The sequence below is a fragment of the Cryptomeria japonica genome, chromosome 4 (assembly GCF_030272615.1).
Source record: "Cryptomeria japonica chromosome 4, Sugi_1.0, whole genome shotgun sequence".
NCBI lineage: Eukaryota > Viridiplantae > Streptophyta > Pinopsida > Cupressales > Cupressaceae > Cryptomeria > Cryptomeria japonica.
This window is the reverse complement of record NC_081408.1, coordinates 253,485,407-253,502,942: the sequence shown is the minus strand read 5'-3', so window position 1 is coordinate 253,502,942 and position 17,536 is coordinate 253,485,407. Positions and strand designations below refer to the sequence as shown.

The 17,536-nt window shown below is 36.6% G+C and overlaps 1 protein-coding gene across 15 annotated transcripts in view; it reads left to right on the top strand.

Moving 5' to 3' along the window:
* The first annotated feature begins 2,244 nt into the window (after nt 1-2,244).
* The window catches only part of LOC131065548 (vacuolar protein sorting-associated protein 35A), a 105,108-nt gene continuing 89,816 nt past the window's right edge, over nt 2,245-17,536 (top strand). For 5 of the 15 annotated variants that reach the window (XR_009111429.2, XR_009111425.2, XM_058000083.2 and 2 more), the window contains exons 1-3: nt 2,245-3,406; nt 3,790-3,859; nt 4,283-4,346. Coding sequence is in view for 4 of the 15 variants with exons in the window: in XM_058000083.2 (XP_057856066.1) it covers nt 3,369-3,406; nt 3,790-3,859; nt 4,283-4,346 (172 nt within the window). In the remaining 11 variants the exon portion in view is untranslated. Of the gene's footprint in view, nt 3,407-3,789; nt 3,860-4,202; nt 4,347-17,536 lie in introns of all 15 variants that reach the window. The other 10 variants (XR_009111426.2, XR_009111423.2, XR_009111420.2 and 7 more) reach the window with 4 other exon arrangements.

Below are 17,536 nucleotides of genomic sequence, written 5' to 3'. Positions count from 1 at the left end.
TGTTGATTGATATAATTATGATTAGTCTTTAGGTTTTCTTGAGCTGCAACCGGGGGTTTTCTTCCCGGTTCTTTCCCGCCGGTATGCTTTATTGAACCAGGCCATTGTACTCTTTCTTTAATAAATAAAAAAAATTCAGCTACAATCCTTTATTGATAAAAAAAATAAAAAATATAATATTATAATTAAGTGAAATGAATAATAAAAGTATTTATTTTTAAATCATTATAAAATTTATAATTTTTTTTTCATTAATTGATTTTATCTAATTGTATATTATAATTTTTTTATTCAGAATTGTTTATTTTTTAATCATCTTTTTGAGAAATCATTAAAACTAGCAATTGCATCTTAGAGTGCAATGGGTATGCCTAAGAGGTGTGGAAAGTTAATTAGGGCTAAATTTGGTCAAAATGAAAAATGGTGTATTTTGATAATTATTCATAGGTTGTCACTTGATAATTATTGTCTATATGAAAAATGGTGTATTTTGATGGGGTTTTCTACCCATATACCCCGGCCATATTAAAGTAGAACTCCTTGTTCAAGCTTGAAAGAGCTTGTATATTTTTGAAATGGATGAATAGGTTGTCCTATGAATTGCTAACCACTTTTTTACATTTTGGAAAATATAATTAATAATTAATTTAACAAATAAAAGCTATTTTTTATTTATTTTTAAATGCAAAATATATGCAATGTTCTCTAAAAATATTTGAGCTCTTGAGATGCACTACAGAACACAGTTTTCTTATGGACTTACAACAAAATGTTAGCCATATAAAGTTCAAACATGTCCTTTATATCATCAATGCATGAAAAGCATTGTTCTCATGTATAGCAATTGTTATGTTCCACTATTTACAACCTCGTTCTTTAGGAGTTGCAATCACTAATTGATCAAGATTTTTATAGAACAAATGAATATTTTATATCTATAAAAGCACGATCAATCATTAGTCACTTTTATCCTCATAAGAAATGATTGAGTATTTGGAGAACATACATGCGTACCTTAAATTTTACAAATGGTCATCTTTTGTATGATTCTCATACTTTCTAAATTCATTGTAGTTAAATTCCTTTGATTAAGATCGTAATTTAGTTGTAGCCAACCCAATTCCATTTTAAAGGTGAAGGAGAAACCATAAGAATAGACTTGGGAATGACCTACAATTGTGTAGGCATATGACAACAATGCCATGGAGAATGAATTGCCACTAGCAACTATACACCTCCATCCTACATTGTCTTTAAGAAAACAAAATGTCTCTAATAGGGTGTGTTGATAAAAAATTCAAATTGTCATGTATCCTATAAATATAATAAATTTAGTAATCGATTTCCTATTGCTTTTTTCTTATAATGATAACTATTTTTAGTTCTATAGTGTACCATCCCCTTATTTGCTAATGATATTATTATATCAATATTTCTAATGGTTTGAGCTAGTTGATTGGAAATAAAAAAAGAAAAATAATTAATAAGTATGGGCATTAGTCGTTCCTTCTACCCTCTGGGTAACATGATTTATGTTTAACATTTATCATCTGCAACTAGAACATTTAAAATGTTGTAATATCAAATTACTTTACCCATTTGTGTGGTTTACAAGGGTAAAAGTTTTTTTAAAGCAATCAAAAGCTTATGGCTTTACATAATGTTGATAATTGTTCATAAGAGTTAATCTTTAAATATACCTACTCTCATGTGGTTTAGAAGGCTAAAAGTTTTTTAAAGCAATCAAAACCTTATGACTTTACATAATCTTAATAATTCATGGGACCAAATTTTTTAAGTTCAATTACACTACAAAATTCATGGGACTACCAGCTTAAAAATTTTCCTAAAAAATCTCAGCAGCTCCTCTCTATTTTTTAGGAAGCCCCCTCCATGAGACCCCAACCTTAGATTAAATTGACATTATCTTTAAAAAACTATTCTCGTGAGACACTAGAAATCCAACTAACAACTAATCTATATAGATATTTAAAAAGACGCTACAAATCCAAAGATATTTTAAATAGATTTGTGATAGATAATGCGTGTCTTTATAAGAAAATTAAATCTATTCTAAACCTTATGTTATATTTTCCTCCACGTGACATAGCTATCCATGAAATACCACTTCCTTTGATTTCTCCGATTCAAATTTAAAAATATAAACGGCTAGATTTATTTCTTCTCTATGGGTATGTACAGGCATGCTTCAATACTTCGTAAATATGATGTGGCCACAGTTAGCTGGCAATGCATTCGCCTTATAACTTTTGGAAGCCCACTTGTTTTTTTGAATCGTTTCATTGGTTTTGATATTACATTCATTATGATTTACTCATTTCTCGAGATTCTTTTATTGTGGTACAAGGAGTTCAGGTATTCCATTCTTTGGACTGGTTTTTCTGATATTGGCACAAAGAGTGTCACCATTTGCGAATGCCTTAAACTCAGCACATATTTCTGAGACTAAACACACAAGTTATGTTTTCAATTGCAACCCATGTGTATGCTGGATACAAATTAGCGCTCGGCAAACGACACAATGATCATGAGGAGTTTTCTCGTTCCACGTAGTGCAGCACCCAACATCCAGAGACTGAAAGGTCTGGTAATGTGGCAAGGTCATGCTTGCCATTGATCTCTTCCCATGTTGCGTGGTGATGTCTTCTCATGGTTGCATGATGTAATAATCAAGGTATATTAAGGGAGATTCAGACTACAATGTCCAACACAAATAATTCAATGCCATGTGGTCTCCTCCATGTTTCTTTGGAAGGAATTTGGGATTTTTTTAGTCCCTTTTGAGTACATAATTTTCTTTTTTAATCTAATTTCCCATCAATTTCAGATTAGGGCACGGGTTACCATCAGATCATGTTGGCATATGCCTCCCAAATCATTACTATTTATATAGGTTGAATTGCATTTCATGTTTGCTGAACAATTTTGACCGAGGAAAACCTGACCATTGATCGAGTATGGAATACCAATGCCGTATGGCGTAGGAATGCGCTATGCAGGGGAGGGTGACCGTGCCATTGGGGAGGAATGACGTCCCCTTCTTTTGCAGGAAAAGGGCAGGGTAAAAACGTGAACAAGCATCCCCATAAAATTTGAGCAAGTATTTTTAGAGGCAGGTTAAAATGTGAGCAAGGAAAAGTGCAGGGTAAAATTGTGAGCAAGGATCCCTATAAAATGTGAGCAAGTATTCTTAGAGGCAGGTTAAAATGTGAGCAAGGAAAAGGGCAGGATAAAATGTGATTTTCGAGCATTTTTAGAGGCATACAAACCTCAGAATGTGAGCAACTGGGGTGGAGGCGATTTTGGGGCGCTTGAAGGCAGGAAATAATACATGTTCGCAGAGAAAAATGCAGAGGAGGGTTCAATCATTCCTGTCTACTTATTGGTATGAGTTCCTTGTCATATCTGTAGTTAATTAAAGTTGTCGTAGCAGCATTTTGTGATGTATTATAGTCCTATTGAATGTAAGAAAGGTTCTGCAATCTATTTTATATTTGTGGCCCAATTTGAATCTAGGATATCAATGGATGCAAACATTTGAAATGAAATTTAGATTTGTATTATCTAGTTCTAAATATTGCAAATTTTAAAGTTATTTGCCCTAAATATTTAGACAGGGACATTATAACCAGCAAGAATACAGAGGACTAGTAGCAATTTTTGCAGCTTTGAGACAGATTTTATTGTGCCAATTCTCTGGAATAAATATCTTGTGTAGATTGCTTATGATAAGAAACTAAATCCATGTAAATTCTCTGAACTTATTAGGATTTTGCCACCTTCTGAAGCATGGTCCAGTCATTATTTACTCTACAAAGCAACTCACATGTACCTTACAGTAAGATTTGCTATCCATCAAGTAGTCCCTTGAAGTATAAATAAATGCTCCTATAATGGTAATCTTTTTAAAAACTATGCAATATTTTGCTCATTTTAGCATTTGACAAGATATTTCCTTGAGTAGGTCTTCATATGGATTTCATTTAAGGATTGCTTAAGACTTGCTTCTTTGACTCCGTTTTCTCTTAGTATCTAGCAACAAAACATTTCCAATTTTGAATCTGTTATAGTTAGATATAATTAGATCCTAAGCATTTTGTTAATAAATTTTTTTCAACATTAACCATCTACCAAAGATTCATTAGTTGATGCTAGTTTTCTATAAATTTCTCAACTCACAGAAGGAATGCCTTTCTGTCTACAAATTTCTCAAGGTTCAAAAATTGTCACTCATTTTGGGGACCGATTCTCACAATGGTAGGGAGTAAAAGCAGCAGGGGAGAGCTTAAAGAACATAAGGAGCAGCAAACAAGCTACAAAACCAGGTAAAATTGTCTCTCTTGTCTGACATTGCAAAAAAAAAATGAAATAAAATATATTGTGGAGGGGTTTCATTTGTCATCCGAATGTTTGGATTTTCTTATTTGCAGAGGGTTTCCCATTATTGATCAGTTTTTCTTGATTTGGATAAATACATTGTAGATGGTATCATTTTTATTGCCATTATTGTGCAATATGATTACATTGCACCACATATATGTGTTTACATGGTTATGCTAAAGTTTGCATAGAGTTTCGATTTAGTTTCCTTTTCTTGTAATAGACATGTATTGCTTTTGCCTCCAACATCCCTACACATCAATTAATTATAATAATTATATATATTTAATCATGTAGATGATTCAAAATGGATTATAACCGTTGGAAATATGTGTTTTAATTTATGATTATCTACATTTTCCACACTTATGAAAGAGTTTGAAAATTAAAACTGCCTCCTCCCCACTTTGAAGACTTTGTTTGCTGTTGCAATTCTAAAAACACAACTAATATGTTTTATAGCTCTAATAGTGATGTAATGTCCCTTTCCTGGATTACCTTATAATTTGCCCACAATAGTTTAAGATGCTATTATATAAATCAGCCTGCTGCTTATATGATCACTTCTGCTGATGGTTTGATGCCTTAAAAATCTGATCATAAATGCACCTCAGACCTGCCCTAATGACTGCTCTAGATCTGCTCTAAAAATGGGAATAATATTCATGCATACCATGTACTTAATAATAGTTCTGTTCTTATCTCTATTATGGAACTGCTGATCTCTTTCAATTACCTGCTTGATGTCTCTTTACTTATCACACACAAATTCTGATCTAGACTTCTGTAGATCTGCTTCTAATATTCTGATTTCTCATTGCCCAGCTTCCTTTCAAACTTCCTACTTTATGTCTCTTAAATACCTTCTTCCTGCCTCTTCACAAGAGAGGTGATCTTTCACTCGGGTCGGCCTTATAACAAATTCGTTTAAATTATAAATGTGGCAAGTGGTCTTATTAGGTCGGCCCTCAATTAAATGTTCGAGTCAGCCCTAGAAACATTTAATTTGATCACTGCTTATTTTTTCCTATTTCTGAGTCAGTATTTACCCTTCAAAGCCCTATATACATATTTTGGCCCTCCTTTCATTATTTAAATGCTGTGATTTGTTATTTATTAAGCCTTAACCTCAGGCAGGGCATGGCAATAAATCCCTTAAAATTCCCTCTACCCTAGTTGGCCCTATGCCATGGAATGTATTGCCCAGGTCTGGGTATTAATAGTGTTTGTTGAAATCTAAATGGTAGGGGGCATGACACTCTGCTCTTCCCAAAATTGCTTGTCCTCGAGCAATGTCAATATTTCAATATGTGGATCCCTAAACTGACCCTTGGAGATTTGTAATCTTTAGATCATTCTTGTGATATGATTAGCTTTGATTAGGTGGTCCCAATGTTTGCACGATATCATAGATATCTTTTATCATTAAAGCAAGAGCTTATTCGAGATGAGGATTAGAAGCATGACACACATTTATGACCTTAAATGCAATGTTCTTTTCTAAACAAATTTATCTCTTTTTGGTTCACCCTCATTATTCTCATATTGTAGATTAACCAAAACTAGAACACACGATGAAAACACATCAGGTATGAGTTAAACACGGAGCATACACATAAAGATGTTGATATTAATTAGGGAAGGGCGGATTCATATTGCCTTAGGCAACATTGGAATCCGCCCAAATAAGGTCTGGCCCCTCTTCCCTCCTACATGACCCTATTCCCCATGCTATAGCAAATAAACCTCAGCGCACTATCCAATAGGGTGGACCCTATTAACAAGACAGATAAAAGGAAATAATTAAAAGGTTAATTATTTAAAGGCCGACCTAGTTAAGGAAGTCGCTCCATATAAATAAGAGATCAAGATTCATTTGTTAGACAATCAAGTCAATCAAGCTCCTTCATCCTTATGCGAAATTTGCCTAAGTGCGAACTTCAGTCACGTGCAGCTACAGCAACCTTCATCTACCATTAGGAGGTGCGAAATCCATTTTGAGGTGTTGGCAAATTCAGTAAATGCACAGCAAACTGATTGGAGATCTGCTAATCATACACACACAGCAAGGACTAACATTTATGTATACCAAGCGAACTGCATAAAGGACTGCTATCTAGGTCATACACAACGAATTTCTTGGAGGCCTAAAATCTAGGGTACTGGAGCAGCAGCATCTATCCTTCATATGACAGCAAGTGATTGTTGAAGGCTGTCACCTCATACCTCTTGTGACAGCAACATCTGAACCTGCAAATACATGAGATAAGTGTTGTAATGATTACATAACTATAATCCATAATCAGATCTAAGGATCTTTTTTGGCTGGGTTTTTCCTCCTAGGAGGTTTTCCTAGGGTAACTGTGTCTTGCTGTTAATTTGTTTATTTCTATGTTGTCATTTTCTTTCAGTTAAACAATCTAAATCTAAATTTCTAAGTTATGTCAATCTGAAAGTGTTAAAATTAACAAAAGACACTAAGTATACATATGAACATATGCAGACATGGAGTATGATAGCTTTGAAAATTGATTGCATGAAATTTTCAAATTTTGAGCTCAAAACATTGATTTTCAAGTTTTATGTGTATCCTCTGTGAACGATCCAAGGTCTAGGGTTTAGGATTTATCAAAACTTCTTATTCTTTGTGAAGAAAAACCCTAGAAATGATATATTTTGCTGTTACCTTTTCCCACTTAAGGCCGAGGGTACCCTTTGCATGAGTGGGGCCATCTTATTCCCTAAGCAAAGTGATGATCAACTGGTTCGTGAAATAATAATTTCCCTAAGTCAAGCGCATAACATTCCTATTACCGGTCTCCTTCTAAATATTCAAGTCCGCGCTTGTATTTTCCTAAGTCCGAAGAATCCTAAGTACTCCGATCGTTTGTTAAAGACATGATGGATCCAACGGCTAGCGCTTCCCCGTGATCAAAGATGCGAGGATTTTAATGACCGCGGCATCGCGAGATTGTGCCGCGTGTTATCAGCGGAAACCGACAGGGTTAGCAGTGTAACCAGTCGAAAGCATTGTGTTACCGGTTTGCAAGCGATATAGGTCGATCTACTAACAGTCCCATCAATTTGCACGTGCTCAGAATGAATGGAGATGTTTTATCCTGAGGTAAAAGGTGCTCGATTTTTAAGTTCAGGAAGAGTCAATAGGCAGTATGCTAGGCGATAAAGTTTGAACATATCAGACGACTCTTGTATTCCCGCAATGGAAGTTGCAAGGTGGTTACGGACCGCGGCATCGCGAGATGATGCCATGTGTCTCGGGTTGGCCAGAAAGACCTACGGTGGGACCGCTAACAAAGTCTAGTCGAGAGATGATATGGCACTGTTTAGTTGGGATTTTGTGGGTCCACAGATACAGATGGAAAGTCAAAGTGCTAAGTCGGCAAGAAATGACTGTTAGATTTGCCAAGTTGGAGGAGATCTGCGACTGAGTTTCAAATGAGAAGTTAGGAGGGATTTTGGAGGCACCGGTCATAGCTCTCGGGAAAAGGCAAAATGAATGGATACAAACCGGTCGACTTAGGATTGATAAGACAGTTAGAGATGATATCCTAGAGATGTGAAAGGATTTGGATAAGCTTCTGGTTCAAGTGTGATGGATCACGAGTTCTCTGATAAATTCAGAGATTTGTCTGATGGCAGAGATCTGAAAAAAAGAACAATGTACACCCATGGAAGAATAAAATCAGGATAAAATCACTCGCATCAGATGAACCTTGACAGAGGAATACAGTAGATGTGATATGCATGAATTCTAGTGTCCATAGCTGGCGGATTGAATCAAGAGCACCCGAATGATGATGTTTCATGAACAGGCATTACTTGATGAAGTATGGTTTTAACTATAAATACAACAAGTTAGTGATCAAATTGGTAGGTGAGTATGAAACCTTTTCATTCTCTAAATGCAGTTTTTCCTTCTGCAAAAGGAATGATGTTTGAGCAAGTTTGTAGATGGACTTGCAATATACTCTGTGATACCGGATGAAATTTTTCTCTCATGTGTGAGTATGTCTATTGCCATAGGGGATGTGAAAGTGGGGAGGATTGCCAGAGGGGGTGTGAAAGCCTTTTCTTCTGAAGAAAGGCCACGCATGGCACAACCTCTATGACTACTCTGTCATTGGATGGCAGATGGTTCTGAGAGAGAGCCCGCAGAGGAATGAAAAAGGAACATGTCTGGGTAGGGAGTGGCAACAATCCATCCATGTAGCTGCATGGAAGCTGCGGCCCCTCCCTAGCGTATTATGTTTACCCTCTAACTCCCCCTCCCACTACCTCTAATCCTGGGCATGAAGGTTGAACTCCTCCTCTAGCTTGAGGGACGACTTTACTTCTTGCCGGGATCCTGTTTCCCTTTCTAAGGAAGGGAAATGCTCTATTGGACAAAAAATGCAACATCTCACACTCCATCCGAAGGTGTCAGGGCGATAACGACATGGCTCAAACGGTTTTGCTCCTACTAATTTTCGGTTAGAGAACGATGATTCACAGGTGCCAACGCATGGACATGTAGACATTTTTGTAATAGAATTGCATACACCCTTTTAGGGCTAATTCTTAAAAATGAATCTGCTGTTGACAAGTTTCTTCTGGCCAGAAGCTTGTTGCTCCCTTTATTCTATAAAAAGGGAAATCATGGCTAGAAGAAACGGTTCAGATTTTGTTGAAAATATCTTGTAGGTTTAGTTTTCTTGTTCTTTAGGTTTTTCATAGTCTGTTTCTAGTAGCGAGTCAAAAGTGAAGCAAACAAGCTGTAAAATCTTTTACAAAGCAAATAAAGGAATGTCTTAGTGTCAAATTTTGTATAGGTTCTTGAAGGAGTTATGCATAAATTTTATCTTGTAACAGAGATAGCATTTTACTTATACTAATAGAATTCTGACCCTTTTCTCTCCATTGCATGATTTTGTCAGTTTTTAAATGAAATAAATCAAGGGTTTATTTCATTTAGTGCATTGTTATGATGTATGTAGCTTTCTGTTTATGCTTGGGCCCAAGGGGTCAATTAAATTGCTTAAATGGAGTTGCAGAATGATAGGACTTATGCAAGGATTTTAGATAAGTAGTTTTGGGTTAGAATTACACATCAGATATATTGTAAGGTAGTATCATCCCAAATTTTATGTTATCAGAATCAAGTTCTGTTGCACTTTCAGGTTTATGTTCCACATCTTTCAGATGCCCAATGGAATAAGGCACTGATCAATGCTTGTAACTGGTTTTGTTTGTCAGCCTTGTTGTGTTTCTTAACTGATGTGTCTCTACAAATCTTTTATAAACATCAGAATATCTTTTACGTTTTATGTATTTTTTGAAAGTCATCTCTCCCCATCTCATACTCCAGTTTAAGGTTGAGGACCACTGAAGGAGTGGCCATCCTTGAGCATTCTCCCTTTCTGTTGAGTCTTTTCATGAGATAATCTGCTTTGTTCTCAGTAAATTCCTGAGTATCATTGCAGAGAGCAAGAAATTCACTGAAGGGATTACCCTCCCTAGTTTTGTAGAGCCTAAAGCGCAGGAGGACTTCATGTCCTTGTTACTGTTGGTCCAAGCCTGACATGTATTGATGAGTTGGAGGTGGCTCTCCATAGATATTTTGAGGAATCAGCTTGGTCTCTGCCCTGTAGTAGTGTAAACCCGCTGTTTTTCATTTTTGGGAACCAACAGAGTATACTCAAAAAATGAATTGTTTGATTTCTTCTCTTTGACTAGAATGCATCCATAGATTTACCCTAGTACTCCATCACCTTACGATTTGGAATCAACCTATTTATGCAATAAAAACAACAATTCCAATAATAACATGCTAAGGTAAACTCAGTTTATCGTTAGTGGTTTAAAAAATAATGAGCATTCAGTGAACAAGTAGATTATAGTAAACATTATGGCTAGTTAACTATCCTATAAACAATCATTGCTTAGTTCAGTAGGAGATTTGAAAGGGCACTGATAAACTGCCCAACCCAACTACGCCCAAGAGAACGCAATATCCAAGTCATGGCTGTTTGCATCACATCCCACAAGTGGTAGGAACATCCAACTAAGACTAGATCTATCCTTTGGGGTAATCAATTCATCACTTAGCCCACAAGAGGAAAGGATGTCCAACCATGACCATATCCATCTCTTGGGTAATCAATTTATCACTTAGCTCACAAGAGGCAAGAACGTCCAACTAGGACCAAATCCATCTCTTGGGGTAATCAATTCATTCCTACCTTATTTCCTCCAACTAGGGTTAGGAACATTAACTCAATCATATGATTTTCATATATCTAATTTCATTAATGGTGTTCAACCATAAAGGGTTAGGATAAGGAGGCATGATGGGGTACCCAAGAGATCCTCTACCCTAGGTCCAAGAGCTGATATACCATCCCTCTTGGCCTCATGTGGCCTTCCACCATCTCATATGAGGTGGTGTACCTAGTGAGGAATCCTATAGCCATTTCCCCTCATCTTACCACCCTTCATCTCTTGTGTTTCTTTACATTTGAAACACAAGTTTTTCAACTTTTTTTTGCTGAAGGTCCTTTGGATTACAGATGTGTTCGTGCCTCCATTCATCTTTGCATTTGTAGCACACATTTTTCTCTTTACCCTTGTGTAGCTCACAAATCTGCCCAAGCTCCCATTTTTCCTTGCATTGGAAGCATAAATTATTTTTTCTTAAGTTATCATGGTCATCTCTAGAAATAAAGGCTCTCTTATGCCCTTCCTTAATATGGAAGGTTTTGTCTTTTGATGTTGTGTGTTTAGAGTATCCTTTTTCCCTTGCTTGGGCGGCATCAAGTTCGGTGGCTTTTAGGATTGTTTCTTGGAGTTTGAAGGTTGAAGGCACTTACTAGGCCATAGAGTGTATCCAATAATCCTTCTATGAGTAGGTAAGTGATTCTCTCCTTAGATATTTCGAGAACCATAGCGCTAGTCTTTGAAACTATGTAGTTCTTAGTTCTTTGAAGTGTCTTTGGGGGCATTTTTGGTTGAACCTTTCCATGAGGCATCATAGGTGTAAATGCTATGATGGCTTTGGGTGATTAGGCCATGATGCCACCCCTTCTAGATGCAATATGGCGACTTTAATAGAATCCTTCTCTAACATGGGGCTAAGGGTCAAGTAGGTTTCCAATTTTTGGATCCATGCATGGGCCATGATTTTTCTTGACCCATCAAAATTTGGGATGGACAATTTTCCAAATGCAAAATGTCCTTTGGGATCCCAAAATGTCATTCGAGATCTGCCACTTTCAAGATTGGTGCCGTTGTTGGCTTCTCTTCTAAATACTCAAAAGCTTTTTGACATTTTTTCATCCACCTAAAACTTTTTCCTTTCCTTTGAAGTTTGGTGATAGGATGAGCTATTTGAGAGAAATTCATTACAAACTTTTTGTAATAACCTGCCAATCCTATAAAATTTCTCAACTCTTGAACATTTTTTGGAACTAGCCATTCTAGTATGGCCTTTATTTTTGTCAGATCTACTACTATTCCCTTGGCAGATATAATGTACCCTAAATATGTACTTCCTTCTAGAAAAAGGTGCACTTAGATAACTTTCCATACAACTTGTGTTCTCAAAGACGTTGTAGAACTATTTGCAGATATTGAAAGTGTTCTTCCTCATTCTTAGAGTAGATTAGAATGTCATCTAGGAATACTAACACAAACTTGTCTAGGCAGTCCCTAAACACATTGTTCATTAGATTCATAAATGTTGTTGGGGTGTTGGTGAGCTTGGAAGGTAAAACTGTAAACTCGCAGTGCCCAAAATGACTTCTAAAAGTTGTTTTATGTATGCCTACTTCTTTCAATCTAAGTTGATGATATCTTGATTGCAAATCTATTTTGGAAAATACTGTCACCCCACGTATTTGATTTAACACATCATCAATTTAGGGTGAGGGATACTTGTTTCTGATGGTGACCTTATTCAACATTCAATAATCTATACACAAGCACAAAGTTCCATCCTTCTTCCTCTCAAATATCACCGGAGCTCCCCAAGGCGATAAACTGGGTTGAATCAATCCTTTATTGATAAGCTCTTGCAACTGTGCCTTTAACTCCATAAGCTCAATTATTGTCATGCGATATGGAACTTTGGATACAAGTTCGGTCCTGTTGACGTGCGTTTTGTGACCACACTCAACACAGAATAAAGTTTTCCAATGGTCACTTTACCCTCTCTTGATCAAAGTCTAATTGTATGCTAAGATTGCAATAAGTTCAAACAATTAACTCCAATGTTCCGATTATGCAATGAAGTGAACTCAGTTGGCTTGATGTGAAATGCTGGTAATCCAAGGGGACTTACGCACACATAAAGAAGATTTGGCAAATTTGAAATTGCAAGGATATTCTCAAATGCTTTGGCTATGAAAGGCTCTTTTTTGGGACTTTTTGATTTGAAAACGCTGAAAGTAAATGGGAAAGGGCTTAGGAAAACTATTCTAAAACTAAGAACTTAGTAGACAACAAAACTTCAGATGGTATCAACCATACTTCACTTCCCCACATTGAGACAACTCCATGAAGCAGGTGCAATCTAAAAGGGTTGTGTTTAAAAGATTTCAAATCATCAATGAATACCATCAGAGAACAATATCCATTCAATGATTCGGATTAAATGCACACACGAAATGGCTCAGTCCAACCTTGCACTGTTAATAACAATCAGCTATTAACAAAAGGTATGAGCAAACGATCCACCTTAGAGCACTGCAATCAACATTGTTGGCCTAAGTTCTTGAAATAAATCTACTCTAAGTGAGGAAAGTGAAACCATGCAAGCTATTGAAATAAGACAAGTATACAACATCAAAGAACAATAATACAATTTATCACTCCAATAGCTTATCACAACAATCTCAAAACAATCTCTCCTCTCCAAATCAAGGGCTCACCCCCTACATGCAAACCCTAATTAGGGTTTGACCCAAAAATTTCCCCACACATGATGCAACAAGGTGGGAATAAACATTAGTGACCCATCATGCTCATTATCAATTAATTACATTCCTACCAATAATGGTATCCAATGTGCATTAAATGCTCTATTATCTCTCAGGTTCATCCAATGTGTAATAAATACTCCACCATGCAAGAATCATCCATAATACCATAAATGCTCCACCATGCAAGAATCGTCCATAATGCCATAAATGCTCCACCATGCAAGAATCGCCCATAATGCCATAAATTTTCCACCATCTTAGCATGAACTGTCTCAACTGCCACCTTGGTCAAATATTCTAGCAATGAATGCACCACTTCCTCATGCAGTCAAAATATTCTCATCCAAAATTGGACAACCACTATCTCACTCATTGATGGCGTATGCAATGAATCTGGCAATGACGACCTCCAATTCTCCTACGGAGACACTTGGCACATTCTCCATCTGGAATTCCAACAAGGAAATTTATTCTTCGCACTTAGATAAAAACTTCTCCCAATCTGCCACTACCTCCTGACTCTTTTGCATCGTGTTGGAGAACAAGGAAACATTTTCCAGATGCGCTTTGGAAAATGATTCCACAAAGAAATATTCATGTAACCTGTCCGTCAAGAAGTTAATCGTCATTTCCTCCTTAGTCAATCTTCTGGCAAATAATGCCTCAACTACATTGAGAACTTCTCTTTGTATCCTCCTGACTGAGCTAGCTTATGTACAACTCAAGTACTACAAATGAAGGACCAAGATTGATCTAAAACCGATGACCAAGATCAAACCACCTAAGCCCTAATTAGGGTTTACCCAAAAAACAATTGAATTCTATACAATGAAAATGGAATATTCTCCTCATCACAAACCACAAGGAGCAAGAGCCAATGAGAAAATTAGATGACACCTAATCATCTAACAAACTATCTTCTAGGATCTGGTTTCCCTATCTCTTTCCCTAGTTCCATATGCAATGAATCTGGTCATGATCAATTCAAGCTCTTCTGTGGTGACACTTGGCAAGGCATCAAGCTGCAATTCTATCACATCCAATTCTTTTGTGCATGCTTTGAAGGTCCTCTCCCACTTTGCTTGTTGTTTATGAAGATGATTCATAAAAATCATGAAGGAAAGGATTTCATTCAACTGATTTTCTTTGATAGATTCTAACCCCTGAAAATAAACGGCCTTCACCTTCTCTTTCAATTCTTCTAAGTTCAAACCATCATATTTACTCATCTCTTGGCCCAATAATTCTTCCAAGGATGAAAGGATTTTCGATTGTATCCCCTTGATGGATCCTTCTATCTTTTCACATTCTCCTTTCACTCTATCAAGTGTTGCCTTTGTCATCATTAAGGAACTATACCAACAGTGGAAATCATAGATATTTCCTTCCTCAATTACACCCTCTTGTATCAATGTCTGCATAGGAATCCCCTTCAATACCTTGAGGTGAGGAATTTTCTTATCTTACACCATTGGAAAATCTTCCCACTAGTTTTCCACACTTTGGATTCTTCCTCTGAACAATACTATCTCATCATATATTTGCACAAATCCTTGTAGAAACTCTTCTGCTTGCTTTAAGATGTTTTCCATCCAATTCCTCACTTCTTGCTTTGTACTTCTCACGACTTCAAGGCTTTCAAATGCTTCCTGTGGAATAGAGTTTGGTGGGACAAACATATCATCTTCTTGCCTCACAAGTTTCATCAACCATTGTATGAACTCTCTTAATCTTGCATTTTCCACTTCCAAATTATCCTCCTCTTCTGTTTTATTGAGTCCCTGCCGAATTGTCATGATAGTAGCATTTAACTCTTGGAATTCTTGTTCTCCTGTTGTCAATCCAAGATCAAGTGTTCCAACCTCATAATCCATTGGAGTGATTTCCTCTCTCAGCTTATCAACCATGGGAACTGCCACTTGTAGAATGTGCAATCCTGAGCTGTCTCTTGTGATGTGGGAGAACTTTTTCGCCTTCTTTTGTTCTTTAACTTTACCAATTTTTGCAAAGAAATCATCTATGTCTTCAATGGGTTGAACTTCCTGAACTATCTTCTTATTAATTCTTTCTTTCAACCAGTTAGGTACCGTGGATAATTCCATTTCATCTTCCAATTGACTATCCTCATTGATTCCCCTTAGGGCTGAAATGATGACCTCATCTAGCTCTTCATTTGTACTTAGGTTAGAATTTCTCAAATCTTCCACTATAACTCTCTTTTCTAGTTTAGGACAATCCGCAATTGATGGTGCCCAATCTTGAGAGGGTGTTTGTTTCTCTACTCCAGATTCTACTCCCAAGTTGGTCTCTTCTAGAAAAGTTTGATTCATTTCCAACTCCCTAACCGATGAAGTACTTGTAACTGATTGGGTAGAATCTTCCTCATCTATCTTGCCATATGTTAGTGATACCCCTTGATTTATCAACTTGTTAATTTGTTGATCAGTCCACTACCTTGAATTATCTATCATATCCTTCATCAATGTGTTTATATCTGTAATCTCAGGTTGTGACCAGGTTGGTGCTAACACAAGTTTGTCTTTTTCTTGCTCATTGTTGTGACATTTTCACACATCGCCCCATTAGGGACCCCCACTTTTTTCTGCTTTCAGGTTAGTTTTAGAGTCTTTTAGCTATTAGCCTTTGCTTTAAAGAGGTGTAGTTGCTAATTAAGTCAAGTCTCTCTCCCCCAGCATAAAATGAACTAGAACGATTCACTTTTGCGAAATAAAAAATTTGGCTGGCATAAAATGAGCCAGTTGGTCATTGCTCTCAACACCTTATGCATTGCTTTGAACACCTCATCTTTGACTGTGATGGTTTATGAATGGAGTGATCCCAGCCAAGTCCGCCTTGAGATGAGGAGATGAAATAACGCCGTTTCAAAAGACGATGCAACTAGGATGAACACATTCAATAAGAGTTTTCAAACTCGAAAGTTGATTCCAAAATGATGATTGCACAAACATTAAAAGAGGGTCTCATACAGGCGAAGAGCATTTAAATCAGTAACCTTGACTTCGGGTTGATCAAAACCAATCACTAAATTCAACACAGCTAGCTATTCATCATTAAAATTTGAATTTTGAAGTTCTATGCATGGCTGTGAACAATTGATTGTAAACATTCAATAGATGACGCTCAGTGTTTATGAATCCATTCTAAGACATTTGATGAAAGAGGTGATTTGAAACTGATGCATTGCATAGACACACCGATTTTGAAATAAGGTGCTTTCATTTAAAGAATGAAATTGATAACTTTGCGATAGTAAATGAATGCGATCATGTTGCCCCTTTTCTTGATCGCCAAGCATTAAATGAAAGTCATCCAGCGACTTGTGATGAGGTATCATGTCCCTCCAAAATGACTAAAAGCTTGTATTGATCACTTCATTTGATCGATACAAAAGAGCAGTGATTCAACTTGCAGCGAATATGATAGCGAATTCATTCATTGTTGCCCATGATTGTGATCAAGACTAGGCACGATTTTGCTAAGGCAATGTCCAGCATCGAGTTGTATTCCAAGAGCAAATCCATTTTCAATCAATGAGAGCACTAAAATGTCTCATTGTCAACATGTGATTTGGTCAAGAGAGAGCGAATTTGTTATTAAGGATGGCAATTTAGTGATTCTTCAATATCATCGAGTCATGCCAATGGTGATACCAACTCGACTTAGAATCACACATAGCTGCAGCTATTCTTCCTTTGGCGTGATCCAATTTGCATTGAATTCATAGTCACAACGAATCACTAATGATAGAAAATTGTGTTCATTATTCCAGCGATTCCTATTTTGATCAGGCAATTCATAGAAAATACATCTCTTTGACAGTGATCTTCAGTTGGAAGATAAGGGATGATTGCGGCAAGCAATGTTCACAGTGAATAAGGTTTCTTCATAAGCAAATATACCTGCCCACAAATTTTGGAGCTAGCAACTTAACTTGGATCAGTTATTCATTCCCAATAATGATGAATTAATCTCTAACAGCAGCATTTCGATTTTGATCAGATATAGTCACAATTGCCCTTGAATTATTCGACCAGTAAGGTGATTTTCATTTGAGAATACAACAAATTAGAAAGCAAGGTATTTTTACATCAGAAGAGACCTTAAAAAGGGGGGCAATTTGGCCCAAACAATTGATTAGC